Raw genomic sequence first — 13365 nt, 5'->3', positions numbered from 1 at the left:
TTAACAGGTCCCAGGGAGGGACAGCTCCTTTCACAAGACTATGGCCCCATGGGTCTCAGTCACCTCAAGTTCCCTATGATTTAGCAGCAAGATACCAATGGACATGCCTAACCTCTACAAGGAGGAGTCTCTTAAATGCCTCCCCAAAACTACTGCACCCTGCAGTATCATTTAGTTGTTTGGGGAATTCAGCAAATTGATCAGAAATGCCTTCAATTGACCTTCTCTCCTTTTAGAAGTCACTGACAATAATAATAATAATGAGGAGGAGGAGGAGGAGAGGGGAGGAAGTGGAGAAGAAAGGTTTCCTACAAATTGAAGAAAGTTGCAACATGGCTGGCGATTTAGAACACACCTACTCTAAACTATTAGAGAGCAATACAAAACAATGTATAATTATGTAGTATGGTCAAGATCAGAGAAAGGAGAGACTCCTATGATTTGGAGGGGTGGATGAATGACTATTCATGGAAAAATGAGCCTTAAACTGAGTCTTGTGGGTCCAGGTAAGATTCAGATAGGGCAAGGGAGCTGGACCAGGTAAGACTCAGATGGAGTAACCAGCGTACAGGTGAGCACACTCTGCAGTTCTGGGGACAGTGAATAGACCTTCCTCATTGACTAAAGAGGAGAGCCTGAAAAGATTAAGAAAAGTCTCCATCAAGGAGAATCTTGAATGCCAGGCAGATTTACCTTGATAAATAGTGAGGAACCACTGAATGTTTTTGAACAGGACAGTTACATAGAATAATGTTTAAGGAAAGTTAATTTGTCACTGGTGAAGCCAGGCAGATTAAAAAGTGAGGAAGAGATGAGACCAGAGGCTGAGAGGCCAGCAAGGAGCTCTGAGTAAATCAGTGGCAGGGAAGGGCAAGTAGAAGTAAGAGGGAATGTTCTTCTGAAGTTGTGGAGAACAGAATAGGAAAGGGATACAATGAGGATGTGTATGTGGGAGAAGGAGAGAGAGGTTTTAAATCTTTCCATCCACTCTTGAGAGCCCTTGGCAAAACTACTCGCTGCTGTGTTGTCTTTAAAGGGGAGTTCAGAAGGGGAAAAGATTTGCCCATGAGAATGGGCACTCCTCACCATTCAACATCTCTGCGTATCAAACATGAGTCCTTCCCACATGCCTATCCCACCCCAAGGGATCTCTCTCAGTCCCCATTCCTCCAAATCCAGGCTTTTCCAAACCAGCGACTCCTTTTGGCTTGTTCTTTGGCTGTTTGGCAGGCATTTGAACACAAGGAAGATAGAACGCAGGCAACGTGTTGATAGAGACAAAACTTTAATACAGAGGGAAGACAGGGGTCATGGTCAGAACAACCACAAAATGAACCAGTGATTTCCCCCATCCCTCTCCCCACATATCTATCCTGCCCCCATAAACCCTAACTCAATTCAATTTAACACCACAGTTGGTGTTGAGTTTAGTTTTGCAGATGAAGAGAGCTAGTGGGTGGAGATGTTGAGTTGAGGTGTTGAGTTGAATTTGTTTGCTGAGAGGGGTTGATCTGGGTTCTTGAGGGGAACTGAGCTGAGTTGTTGAATGGTGTTTGGGGTTTGGGTGCAGCTGAGCTTAATAAACTCAAGTTTTGTGGACCTGAGTCAATTTCAGATTTGGAGTCAGTCTTCTGATTGTGTCTGTTCAAGAACTTGATTGCCATCTTCACCCACTTTTCCTTGGGGTTTGCGCAGATGGATTTCTTTAGAAGAGTAACAAACCTGTGTGAAGAGGGTCAGAGAACCTTAGAATTTTGATGAGACCTTAGAGAACATTTATCTCAACCCTTTCATTCCACAGAGGAGGAAACTGATGTCCAGAGAGTAGAAGACTTGTCCAGGGTTATGTAGTGAGCCTAGAAACCAGGTTTGCTGATGCCACGAGGAAGTAAGAGATCAGCAATGGAATGGGTGTGACCCGAGGGGCTACAAATACCTCTTCTACTTCCTGGGGAATAGCAGGCTCTAAGTTATTCTTGCTTTCACAGTCTTTCTTCCTGCTTCTACTGAGGAATAAATACCTCTAGGTATCTTTAGGGAAGCCAGAGCTGTTGTTGGACTTCTCAAGCTCTCCAGTTCGATGTGTGTGTGTGTGTGTGTGTGTGTGTGTGTGTGTGTGTGTGTGTGTGAATGGTGGGGTAGGGAGGGAGAGCAGTGGGAAGAAGGTATTGAGTTTTTTTGTCTCTTCCTCTGACCCAGGGTCAAGGATATGAAGTGGGTTGGTGCTGGGTGGGGGATGGAGGTTGGGGGGGTGGGATTAGGGGCGGGGAGGGGTGACAGGTTAATGGAAACACAGGGTGATAGAAACTGTCCCAGAAGAGGAAAAGTTTGGATAGTTAATGTCGAGGGACAGGACCTCTTTTTCCTTATACTAGAGATGTAACTGCACCTTTGAGACACAACTCCTAGAAAATGGCGCTGTCTGCTTCCTCCCTAACCCGGAGACTGAGCAACAGATCATGCCTGGCATGCCTAGTTTTGCCCTCCCCACCTTGTCTCCATGTCCCTCCCTTGCCCCCCATCCCTGGAGCTGAAGTCCAGGAGAGAGTACAGACTTACACAATAGCGTCCTTGCGACAATCTGCTGAAGTTTTGGACCATGTCACCAGCTTGGAGAGGGGAATGGCTCCTTTTACATAGGCATTGCAGCATTCCTGTCCTACATTTGGTGCTCGAGCTGAAGAGAGCAAGGGATGGGAGACTGGTTTTAGCAGGCAGAGATGGCATGAGGTGGCATGAGGCTTCAGTAAGCCTCAAAGGTTTTGTGTTTCTCCCTCTGGCTTCTTCCTTTTCTGGAAGATATATTAACCCACTCTCCCTAACCTGCCCAAGGAAATATTTGTAAAGCACTTAGCACAGTGCTTGGCACATAGTAGGCACTTAAAAAATGCTTGTTTCCTCCCCCTCCTCAAAACATTGCCCTCTTTGGGATGTAGGTGGCTGAGATCTCACTTTTCCTGGGATCTCAAGGGTCATAGGATCATAGATTCAGAACTGGGACCTTAAAAGATATCAAGTCCAACCATTTTATTTTACAAATGAGGAAACTGAGACTCAGAGAGGTTAAGTGACTTATCTAAGGCCACATAACAAGTAGCAGAGCCAGGATTTGGACCCAGGTGCTTGCCCTCATATCCATCACATTTTCTGCTGTATTAGGCTCTCACTAGTGATGCCTGATACGCCGTCCCTTTCTTCCCAATGGAGCTGGGCCACTAGTTTGTAGACAGGTTAAAGTCCACCAGTCCCTACAGATCTATATCTACCTTCTCCATTTGATGCAGAGCATTACAGACACCAAAAGTGGGAACAATGGCACAGACCAGATTCCTCCAATGGAAACTATGGAAAGAAACCTGAACATTCCTACGGAAGCAAACAAAAGCGTTTTGCTATGGAGTTATGGGTGCCTTGATTGAAGAGAAGAGCAGATTCTGGCACCTAACCACTCGACTTCTAGCACTTTGTTCCATCATCTATAGCCTTTCCCCCATATATCAATCACCTACTCATTTGGATGTCTTGACTTGTCTGACAATTTCCACTCCAGCTGTCTCACTGCCTGTTCCCTTCCTCCCAATACATACATTAATCCTCTGTCTTATGTTCAGTAGTACATGGTGTACCTCTTTAATCCTTTTCTTGATTCTCTAGTTCCTCACCTGAATGGCTGTGCTGAAGGAATATCCCTAGGAAAAGGACCACCAGGAGAGACATCTTCAAGCCTTTCATGATCCCAGAGTCCAGAGGATGCTCTCTTTCTCCCCTCCAGCTGTGGCTGCTGGCTAAGAGGCAGAGCTGGTTTATTTAACCCCTCAGGTAGACCACTTCCCACCCTCAACCCCCACCATCTGGGGGTAATTCAGAGAATTTGCAGACAGACTCAGGAAAAGTCTTGGAATTCCATTTGTGGCTTTCTAGAGAATGGTCTGAATGCAGAAGACAGAAAGAGTAGGAGAGAATTGACAAAGAAGACACACTTCTCCTTTTGAAAGGGACATTTTTGATGCTTCATTAGCAGAACTGAAAGTCCATTTCTAAACTCTGTTAGGGTTAATATATGAACAAAATCTGCAGTGAAACTCAACAGGGCATAGTGATGGAGGAAATACAAATTCAGGATGTCAAGTCATGATTCCATTTAACCTGATAAGTATTGAGTGACTAAGTGTCTGGCTGTGTTGCTAGAACAATAGAAAAATTTGCAAGGACCCAGGCTTTTGCCATTTCTTTTCCCCTGGAAAAAGAGGTGTATGTATGTGGGGTGGCATCAATTTGGGTATAGCTGCAAGGACACAGGACAAAGGTCATCAGCTCCATCCTTTCCCTCCAGTGTGGCTAAACAAAGTTTTGGTGTAATTTTCAAGGCCATGGTACCTTGACATGCAAGGGGCATGATGGGAGTTAAAAGGAATTCACTCACTTCTGCCCCCCAAATCAAGGAGGCCTAATGGGGTTCATTCCCTGTCAGCAGAGCAATGAATCCCTCAAGTAAAATCAGACTCTTTTGCTGCCCCCTCAGCAGAAACTTCCCCAAGTCTCCTTAATATTAGGACTTGGTTCATGTGAACTCCTTTCAGCTCCCATCATGCTCATGGTCAGTAGTGTCAGAGCCATGCATATTGGCATGGAGCTTCACTTAACCTCCCTGGAGGAGCTGACTGGAGCTAGTAACCTTCGCCTGCATTCCTGCAGCTATACTCAAATCACTGGTGTCCCCTAAAAGGCAAAAACTTTCCCACAGGCTTCTAGCCAACCATCTGACCGTTCTGGGGAGAATTGAGTCACCTTAATAAGAAGGAGCATTTGCAGCTGGCTCGCAAACTAGATAATTATGTTCTGGCTTATCCCTTCTCTCTGCAAGCACTAAATATCCCCTTTGCTGCCTAGCGGTTGTTGATAAAACTGCTGTCAACAGTATTTCCTTCTGGAAAGGTTCATCATCTTTACCAATACAGACCTGGCTGTATGAGACATGGGATTGGTGGCTCCATCGCCTCTTTCAGGATGGCAATAATCTCTCTGGCACTGCTTGACCTAGTGAGTCTAAGCAGAAGAGTCATAACTAGCCATTTGGCACCCAGGCCAAGCAGCATGAACCTTCAAATGAACTTTGTAATTTGTGATATAAAAATAATGAATGCGATAAAGACAAATTTGGGAGGGGGGATTAGCTACTATGGTAGTTTTTATGCTGCTGAAGGAGTGTCTGCATTCATTTTGGGTACTTTCTAAATTTTGTCACTTGGGACAAAGGTCTCCACCACCACACCTTAGTCACGGTTTTGCTGAATACTATCTATAACACTATCAATAAGGCTACGGTATAGGTAAAAAAGAAATAAGGGATGAAGTGTTTAATTAAAATTTAATTGAAGATGGAGTGAGATTGAAGGAACCTGTTCTTGGTTAAGAGTGAGGCAATATAGGACATTGTGGGGGAAAACCCATTAGACTTTGATCCAAGAGTCTTTGGTTCTAGTCCCAGATCAACCAATGTTGCTGTGTGAACTTAGACCAGTTAATACCCTCTCTAGGTTTCAGGCTCCTTTTTTGTGAAATGAGGGGATTGGACTAAATCTTAAAGGTCCTACCCAGCTCAAACTCCTCTTTGTTTACTAATTTTTGTTACATTTTAAATTCCAAACTGTCTCCTTTCCTTCCTCCCCACCCCACACTAGAGAAGGTTACCACTTGACACAGATTTATGAATATATGTAAAACCATATTATGTATACTTCTACTTATCAGTTCTTTCTTTGGGGGTGAATAGCATCTTCATAGATCCTTTGTAGTTGATTCTAGTATTTATAATACTCAGAATAACTTGTTCACAATTATTCATCAAACAATATTGCTGTTACTGTATACAATGTTCTCTTGGTTCTGCACACTTCACTTTTCATTATTTCATCCAAGTCTTTCCATGTTTTTCTAAAATCAACTGACTCATCATTTCTTACAGTGCAGTAGTATTCCATCACAATCATATACCACAACTTGTTTGGCCCTTCTCCAATTGATGGGCTCAATTTCAGTTCTTTGCCACCACACAGAGAGCTGCTACAAATATTTTAGAATATATAGGTCCTTTTTTTTTTTTTACTGATCACCTTGGGAAACAGATTTAATAGTGGTATTGCTGGGTTAAAGAGTATAAACAGTTTTATAACTCTTTGGGCATAATTCCAGATTGCTCTCCGAAACAGTTGAATTAGTTCACGGTTTCACCAACAGAGTATTCATGTCCTAATTTTTCCACATCTCTTCCAATATCTGTCACTTTCCCCTTCTATCATTTTTGCCAATCTGATAGGTATAAGATGATATCTCAAGGTTGTTTTAATTTGCATTTCTCTAATCAATAATGATTTAGAGCATTTTTTCATATGACTCCATATAGTTTTGATTTCTTCATCAAAAAACTGCTTCTTCATAGCCTGCGATCATTTATCAATTGGAGAATGACACTATGTGATTCTATAGAAGAAACTGAATCTGAGCTGGCTGTACTGAGCTCTCTGCTCTCTCAGATTCAGACTCACCCTCTATCAATTTTCAGTCAAAGACAAAGTGGATGAAGTAGGTCAAGGATATCTCCTCCCTTGTGCCTGGCTTCTCTTTGAACAGAACAAATATGCATTGCATACAAGCCTCTGTCTAAGTGCTAGGAATATAACTTTGAAAAATGAAATGGCCCTTGACCTCAGGCAACTTAAAATCCTTACTCTCTAACATGTGCTTTTTGATCCAGTGACACTGACCTCCTCGTTGTTCCATGAACAAGACTCTTATCTCTCAGCTTTGGGCATTTTCTCTGGACCTGAAATACTGTCCTTCATCTACTCCAACTACTGACCTTCCTGGCTTCCTTTAAGTCCTAACTAAAATCCTACCTTCTACAGGAAGACTTCTCCAACTCCTCTTAATTCTAGTGCCTTCCCTGTTTTGTTGTTTAATTGTTTACAACTGACTCTTTGTGACCCTTTTGGGGAGTTTTCTTGGCAAAGATACTGGAGTGGTTTGCCATTTTCTTCTCCAGCTCATTTTACAGATGACAAAACTGAGGCAAATGGGGTTAAATGACTTGCCCAGGATCACATAGCTAGTAAGTATCTGAAGCTGGATTTAAACTCATGAAGAGGAATCCTCCTGACTTCAAGCCTGGCATTCTATCCAGTCTATGCACTGTGCTGCTTTCTGTTAATTTGCTCCTATTTATCCTGTATATAACTTGCTTTGTATATACGTGTTTGCATGTTGTCTTCCCCATTAGATTGCAAGCTCCTTGAGGGCAGGGACTGTCTTTTTGCCTCTTTTTGTATCCCCAGTCCTTAGCATAGTGCTTGGCTCATATTATTTGTCTAATCAATGTTTAATGGTAGATTGATTAATCCAAGTTATGGTGGTAGGGAAGAGAGGAATACCTAGGAGATATTAGGAAATGTTTCCATGCATAGGAGTAGGGGGTGGGGAGAAGGGAGAAGGAGGTATGGGGGGATCCCAAACAGAGTGGCTTGAAAGATGTAAAGAGAGACAGATCACTTCTAGTTGGGTGTATCAAGGAGACTTCATGAAGGAGGTGGCACCTGAGCGAAGCCTTTAAAAAGTTGAATATCAATGGGTAGAGATAGGGAGAAAGTCTATTCCAGACTCAGGGAAGCAATGGCATACTGGAGAGTTCCAGCTATATGTTCCAGGCATGCATGTGGAAGATGTCAGGATGAGATGGGGAGACCACTACTAGTGAAGTTTAACTAGAGCATAGCATGTCCCAAGGAGAATACCATGAAAAAAAGTAGAAGAGGAGGTTGGAGCCATGTTGTGGAGTGCCTTGAGTATCTGGCTAAGGAGTTTCCATTTGATTCAGAGGCAATAAGGAACTTCATTTACAGATAAGGAAACTTAGGTAAACAGAAGTTAAATGACTTGCCCAAAGTCACGTAGCTACCAAGTGTCTGAGGCTAGATTTAAACCCAGGTCTTCCCGATTCCAGGTTTCCAGGTTCTGCATTCTCTCCAGTATAGTACCTAGCTGCCTCTTATCATCTATATCTAAATCTTTTTCTATATTTACATCTTCTCTCTCTCTCTTTCTCTCTCTCTCTCTCTCTCTCTCTCTCTCTCTCTCTCTCTTTCTCTCTCTCTCTTTCTTTCTATCTCTATAAAATATCTCTATCTATGTGTATGGGGTGTTCAGGGAGAACCTCTTGTGCGAAGGCTTGTGGAGCCCTTTTTAGGGCTGTTGATCCATTTTTGGTGTCTACCTGTCACTTAACTCTCACCTGTGGCTCCAAGAAACTCAGCAGCCTCATCCCGGTAAAAGATCTTGGCAAACAGGCTAAACCAGGTTGAAGGTAATTGATATGCCTCAAACCCCTAGATGAGTTAGGGCGATGTCTACCCCGAGCATGTAAAGACTTCCTCCAGAGGAATGGTGCATGAGAACAATTTGTTCCGATGGCCATGAAGGAAGCTGAAGCAGGTGCTGTGGAGCACTTAGAGCTTGGTCAGACTTCAAAGACTCCAGGGTCATCCACTGAGTTCCAGCCACCAATCATCTTGACTTTTGTCTTGCCACTGGACTTCAACGATTCTGGAAGACTGAGGCTGACAACTTTGTGCAACACCGCCTCACTTTAATCCAATTGATGCTCAAGTCAAGACATCACTTCATGATGTTGTTGGTCCTCTTTGAAAACAAAGGATGAACAAACAACAACATCTATGTTTACATGTTATCTTTATCTATCCTTACCTATTTATCTAATTGATCTATGTATACACACATGTACACATATGTGTGCATGTATGGATATATGCATATCTATATCCATCTCTCTCTCTCATTCTCTCTCTCTCTCTCTCTCTCATTCGGCATTGCTGGGGAGCCTCCCTGACCCTGTGCCTCACAAGGGCAAAATATAGATAGAGTCTTCTGCTTAGAAGTGATAGTCCATTCCATGGGAGTTGATAAGATTACCAAGAGAGAAAATTTAGAGACAGAAGAAAAGGGAACCCAAGACAGAACGCTGGAGTCTCCTAATGAAAAAGGGGTAGCATCTAGATGAAGGTCCAACAAAGGAAACAGAGGAGTGGCCAGGCGGGTAGGAATAGAGGGCGTAGACATCTCCCTAGAGGGGGAAGCTTATTGAAGACTTTATTGAGAGTCTCCTAGGGATGTATATTCCTGTTTTTGGTTGTCCAGTTAAAGGCAGGGTCATCTGCAGATAGCTCTTAGATTCAGGTGCCAATGGAGACTTGGGTGGCTGAGGAGCCCTATCAGGGATGTAGTCAGGACATTCCAGTCCAGTTCCAGTTAGAATGTGAGTAAGCTACATTGTCCTAGATCCCTGGTGATTGCTACAACCTTTAGGGGCCTGTGGCCTGGTCTGGATGCCCTTAGCATGTAGCAACAGACTCTTCAGGACTGGAGCTTCTTCAGGCTCAGGGCAAAGTTGTGAGCCCTGGCTTCACACATACTTCCTCCCTGTTTTCCTTAGTGGAAATCCCAATGCTGCTAGTGCTAGTGCACTATGACTGCTGTCTACAGGCAGGAATGGATGGAAATAGTCACCATCTAGCCTTGCTCAGCCATCTATCCTTCAAGGGGCTTATTGGTCAAGGAGGGCCCCTTCCTCCTTCCAGGGTCAATCGGTAGACTAGTGGCCATCTCCAGAGAGGGGGGAGTTTGGCGAATATTTTACTGAGTACCAGACTGTGTCTCCATGTGAAAGTACATGGGGAGGGGCAGCTAGGTGATGCAGTGAATAGAGTACTAGCTCTGGAGTTAGGAGGACCTGGGTTCAAATCTGGCCTCAGACACTTGACACTTACTAGCTATGTGACCTTGGGCAAGTCACTTAACACCGATTGCCTCACCTTTCCCCTCCAAAAACAAACAAACAAACAAAAACCCCAAAAAAGTAAAAAGAAAGAAAGTACATGAGGGAAAAGTACAAATACTCTACAAACATAAAGTACATATGTTGTTATTTTTAGCAGTATTAGTATTAGTATTCTGACGGGGCCATGATGTCCTCTAGTTCTAGGGAAACTCCCCAAGTTTAAGTTCCCCTTTGCTTTCACACAAACTTAAAACTTTTCATTAGAAGGGTCCAAAATTCCCCAGTTGTTCCGCCAAATTTTTTTCACAACAGGAGAAGGGAGATTCTGAACCAACATCTGGGGCTAGGTTGGGGGAGGGGAGAGGAGAGGGCTTCTCATCATCAAAAAGTCTTTTGAGCACTCACTTGCATAGGGGCCTATTACAGATCTCACCAATATGATCAAGGGAAAGGGGGGTGTAGCGTGGGAGAAGAGGCGAAGAAGGTGGAGATTGGGCTCGTCATCAGCCCTCGACATCTCTAACTAATCCAAGGTACCATGCTCCATACCCCTAAACAATATGGGAAGGGTACTTTGCCCAGGTTCAGTATTTTTCCACTATCAACTCAGTGGAGAAAGGGTATTGTATATGTTGTGGTTGTAGTCATTTTTCAGTGGTGTCCAACCCTTCATGACCCCTGTTGGGGTTTTCTTGGCAAAGATACTGGGTTTGCCATTTCCTTCTTTAGTTCATTTTGTAGGTGAGGGAACCGAGGCAAACAGGGTTGAGTGACTTGGCCAGGGCAATATAATTAGTAAGTGTCTGAGGAGTCTTGCTGACTCCAGCCCCAGCATTCTACATACTGGCCACCTAGCTACTGATGCCTTGTATGTAGAAGGCAATTGTTACCTGTTTGCTGAACGAAGGAAGTGAAGCCAGGAGAGTGAGGAATTTGATACAAATGGGAAGGAGTAGGCGTTGAATGCTGTCCCAGTGACTAAATCAAGTCAGACAGATTGTGCCTGTGCTAGTTCCTTCCCAAATTCACAAGCTATTTTTATTCAATCTGACTAGTTTCAGTCGTTACTGTCACTCTAGTAACCAAACCTGGGGGGCAAAGAGACCACCTCAGCTTGAAATAGTCCAGAAGAAAAATTCTTGCCTTATCTTGAAAGGTTGAGGACAGTAAATGCTTGATTGGCAGATAAGAGACTAGCTGCTTCTCCTGGCTCCCACAGGCTTTCCAGCTAAGGCTGCAAAGTGCCTTAGAGGGTTATATAGTCCAATCCTTTCATTTTACAGATGAGGAAACTGAGGACCAGTGAGGTTTAAGTGACTTTCTTTGGATTGTACGGCTAATAGATGTCAGAGGCAGGTGCTTCTGACCCCAAGTCCAACACTACAGCTACTACGCTACAGATCTCCAGACCGGGCTACCCGTTAGCATTTTTCACCTGGACTTGTGATTCCATTGTTATAGGAAACTCAAAATGAGGAAACTTCTCTATAGATACAGGTCAGCAGGTTCTCAGTCTTAGTGTCGTCTCCTGCACCGAATGGTTACAGTGACTTGTTGAGGTCAAAGGATGCTATACGTCAGTGGTAAGCCTTGAACCTAAATATCCCTGACTCTAAAGCCAGCTGTCTGTCTATAAACCTGCTGGTGTCTTTATTCCTACTCTCCTCAGTCTCACACTCTGCCCCGGGTTCCAATAGGTGGCTGAATTTCCAGGCCACGTCTTGGCTGCTTCCATATTGTTCCACTCACTGCTCCTCCTCCTTTTCCAGATGCTATTTCTGTGTTGCCTTTCCCTCTCTTGCTTAACTTTTATTTGCATCCTCAAGACTTAGCACTAAATATCTGTCTGTTCGTCTATCCCTTTCAGTCAGACCCTTTTGTTGGCTTCCATAGAGATGTTTAGGTCTCTTTCTATAGTTTCCATTGGAGGATTCTGGTTCATGTCATTACTACTGCTTTTACTCTCATTGATGCTCTGAGTCTGATGGAGAAGGAAGATCTAGAAAGCTGTGGGATCCTTGTGGATCTCAAACTGTCTATGAGCCAGTGGTCCATTTTTTAAAAAGAGAAAGTGTCTATTATTACCCTGCTGAGTCAGCATAAGATGTAAAATGAACCTGTGGCTTAAACACTTGCTCAGGAATTTGGAGGAGCAACTGAAACCGGGCCTAGGCCTTCTTTCCATTTTGAGGAGGGAAGCTAGGTAGATAGAATAGAATAGCTCAACTCATCAGCTGTTTTCAACCTGGAAACAGTATGGAATAACTTGTCAGAGCTAGAGGGCATCTCAGTGCCTCAAGTCCCCCTTCCCCTCCCCATTTTTTTTTTTTTTACCAATGAGGAAACTGAGATTCAGGAAGGGGAAGGGGCTCGCCCATGGTCACAGTCAACTGATGACAGAGCCTTGACTAGAAACCTTGTTTATTTCCTCCTAGTTCCAGGCTCTTGCCTGGAACCCTTTAATGGGTCCTAGATCTCAACACTACTACTGAACTTGAATTCTTCTGGCTCTCCTATACATAGGTGGACCCCAGGTCTTAGAAGTATGTCAGGAATGCCTCCATACCCAAAAGAATATTTTCTATGCGCTATGGATGAACTTCTCTCTGAAAGTCAATAGTCCCTCAAGGCTTTCCTGAGGTATATGCTTTAATAGGGCAGAAGCTTTATATACGGGGGAGGAGTGACTGCCTTAACAGAAGAGCAAGCATTAGCTCATCTGATTCAGATAAATACCTAGAATCACTTGGTTTCCATGGAGTGAAAACCATGAAGTCTTTTAGGGAAAGGAATAAGGGAAGATGACTGAGGGTACCAAAAAAGGTCAGGGCACAAGTACCAAAGATCAACCAGATTATAAATTTCCATGGCAGGAATTTGTCTCTCTTCTCCAAAGCTATGTTCCTTCACCTGGCCTTTCATCTTATCCATTTCAGACTTCTGAGGAACCTTGATGTCCTAATTATTCTCTGTCCAGCATCTTCATTCTCCATCCACCCCTTCCTTGTCTTCAAAGTTCAACTCTAATAACATCCTCCATGAAGCAGTCCAGACAAAGAAGGATTCCTGCCTCTAATCAATAGCTGACAGATTGAGAGACTAGCTTCTCCCTGCTCCTCTTTCTAGCTCTCCATCAGTGATAAGCCTCCCCACCAGAAAGTCATGCACTTTCCTTGTTGTTCTCTTATGCTTGGTATCACCTACTTGAAGAAGAGAAGCCATTTCTTTGCTGGCAGGAAAGCTAGTCAAAGGCCACCAGCCCCACTGATTTGCATGGACTAAGGCTGGTGACAGTGGCCTGACAGGAGTCGAAAGAATTTTTCTTACCCTGATTCAAAGAGCAGATTGGATTCAAAGCATGGCAGCTGAGGCAGAAGAAAAGTAGTTTAACAAAACAAACAAAATAGATTTAATGCATAAAGGCTTCTGATTGGTTAGTTGGCTATGGCTGTCTAAAGTCCTGGGTATGAATCACAAAGGAGCTGGAAAGACTGCAAGGCAGGAGCAATTCCTCAAAA

At 43.7% G+C, this 13365-nt stretch overlaps 1 protein-coding gene across 1 annotated transcript; it reads right to left on the bottom strand.

The window, feature by feature from the left end:
* Positions 1-547: 547 nt before the first annotated feature.
* On the bottom strand, positions 548-3732 carry CCL17 (C-C motif chemokine ligand 17). The gene is made up of 4 exons (XM_036749852.1): positions 3663-3732; positions 2560-2677; positions 1601-1722; positions 548-621 (listed from the first exon to the last, which is right to left on the bottom strand). Exons 1-4 carry the CDS (start codon positions 3730-3732, stop codon positions 548-550), a joined length of 384 nt encoding a protein of 127 aa, XP_036605747.1.
* Between the last annotated feature and the right edge of the window lie 9633 nt (positions 3733-13365).

This window comes from Trichosurus vulpecula, chromosome 3 (assembly GCF_011100635.1).
Source record: "Trichosurus vulpecula isolate mTriVul1 chromosome 3, mTriVul1.pri, whole genome shotgun sequence".
Taxonomy (NCBI): Eukaryota; Metazoa; Chordata; class Mammalia; order Diprotodontia; family Phalangeridae; genus Trichosurus; species Trichosurus vulpecula.
The sequence above is the reverse complement of the archived record's forward strand: the minus strand, read 5'-3'. Positions and strand labels throughout refer to the sequence as shown.